Source organism: Leucopleurus acutus (assembly GCF_964270905.1).
Source record: "Leucopleurus acutus genome assembly, chromosome: 10".
NCBI lineage: Eukaryota > Metazoa > Chordata > Mammalia > Artiodactyla > Delphinidae > Leucopleurus > Leucopleurus acutus.
In genome coordinates, this window is record NC_139153.1 from 37,344,247 (window position 1) to 37,346,312 (window position 2,066).

At 48.4% G+C, this 2,066-nt stretch overlaps 1 protein-coding gene across 1 annotated transcript; it reads right to left on the bottom strand.

Moving 5' to 3' along the window:
* Positions 1–651: 651 nt before the first annotated feature.
* Positions 652–1,458, bottom strand: LOC309967593 (IQ domain-containing protein F1-like; the record flags this gene model as incomplete). Its single annotated transcript, XM_082848374.1, has 4 exons — positions 652–760; positions 886–1,091; positions 1,137–1,227; positions 1,448–1,458. 4 exons carry the CDS (start codon positions 1,456–1,458, stop codon positions 652–654), a joined length of 417 nt encoding a protein of 138 aa, XP_082704500.1.
* Positions 1,459–2,066: the final 608 nt, after the last annotated feature.

Consider the following 2,066-nt stretch of genomic DNA (forward strand, 5'->3'; position numbering starts at 1 on the left):
AGACAGACGGCGCTGTTTTGCCTGAGCAAACGACAGCTCTCTACTACTGTACTTCGACATAATTCATCTCATGTGATAAGCTTACTTTCGGCCCTGTCATAAAATAAACTACAACATAAATCAATGAAGTTAGAACACACCCTCACACCATACACAAAAATTAACTCCAAATGGCTTAAAGACTTAAATATAAGATGCGACACCATAAAACTCCTAGAATGGAACATAGGTAAAACATTCTCTGTACCAGTGTTTTCTTAAGTCAGTTTCCCCAGGCAATAAAAATAAAAGCAAAAATAAACAAATGGGACCTAATCAAACTTACAAGCTTTTGCACAGCAAAGGAAACCATGAGCAAAATGAAAACACAACCATACACCACACTATGAAGGAGTTTCCCTGGAGCTGGCTGACTTAGAAGCTGGGCAACTTCATGTCTCCTACCCATGGCAGACATTACTAATCAACCACAGACCCCAGTCATCCAGCACCTGGCTCTTAGAATCCTCCTTTATATGCGACCCCAGACAACCTCAGAGCTGACCTGTGAGATGCACAATATCTGCCATCATTTACCTTGACCCTTCACTGAGACAGTGACCTACTGAAGATTGTCTGAGATCTTGTGACACAGTGTTGGACCACACCCGATCAATTCTTTATTGGGAAGGGGATGCAGTCTGTAATCCAACAGACCTGTGACCCTAGAAAGATCTCAAGCTCAAGTCCTAGTTGGCTTGCTGTGAGTTCATAGCTGCCCCTGAAAAAGCCACGGGTATGGCAATTATGCCAGCGCCAACAGACCTGGATAATGTGGGCAGCATGGAGCAAACGGCAATAACAAAGGCGGATGCGCTACATGCGGACACAAGACTGTAGCCTGACCACTGCCCATTTTTGCTGAGCATAATGATCCAGCACAGCCCGCCGCTTCTTCTCCAGCAGCTCTGCCAGCTTCTGTTTCCACCAGTACATGCTCTGAGGGCCGCGTGCAGCAGCGTCCGGCGCACCAGGGTGCCCCGCCACCAGGCCTGGATCTTTATTGCTTGCAACTCTTTGTCAGAGGGGGGCGCTTCCACTAGGGGGTGGGGCTGCAAGGAAGAAGAAGGGACATTCAGGAAACATTCCCGACCCACCTGAGCCCTGGTGTAGCCAGGAAGGGGTCCTGATCCTTTATCAACAATGGCACCTTCCTCAGAAGTTTGTGAGCACTGGGCAGACCACTGGCTGCAGCCAGAGACCAGACAGGTGTCCCGTCTCTGCCACTCTTGGTTAACAGACACATCACAGTTGAACTCTGAGTCTCAGGGTCCTCAACTGTAACATGGGGCACACCTTCCCTAGCTGTCAGACCCTGGCTCCTTGGACCTGGTTGGCCAGTCTAGAACAAGAACACCACGATCTATCGGTCAAAGGGTTATTGTTTGGCCTGGGCCTGACCACCTACCTGGGAAGCATATCACTTCCCTTCAGACCTCACCCACAGGCTAGAAAAGGGGCATCCTTTGCTCTCCTTTCATGCCTGACTCCAGCTCCAGTGCACAACCTGCTGTCTCCCTCTGTCAGCTCACAGGATTAGAAGTTTGTGACTTCCTTGGTGGCACAGTGGTTAAGAATCCACCTGCTAATGCAGGGGACACGGTTCGAGCCCTGGTCCGGAAAGATCCAACATGCCATGGAGCAACTAAGCCTGTGTGCGACAACTACTGAGCCTGCACTCTAGAGCCCATGCTCCGCAATGAGAGAAGCAACCACAATGAGAAGCCTGCACACCGCAACGAAGAGTAGCCCCCACTTGCCGCACCTAGAGAAAGCCCACACGCAGCAACAAAGACCCAACTCAGCCAAAAATAAATAAGTAAATTTATTTAAAAAAAAGAATTCTCTAATTTGTTTGAGTGACTACTGTCTAGGTTTCTTTCCAATTTGGATTCCTTTAATTTATTTTCCTTATCTGATTGCCATGGCTAGGACTTCCAATACTCTGTTGAATAAAAGTGGCGAGAGTGGGCATCCTTGTCTTGCTCCTGATCTCAGAGGACACATTTTGTGTATCCCTTAACTAC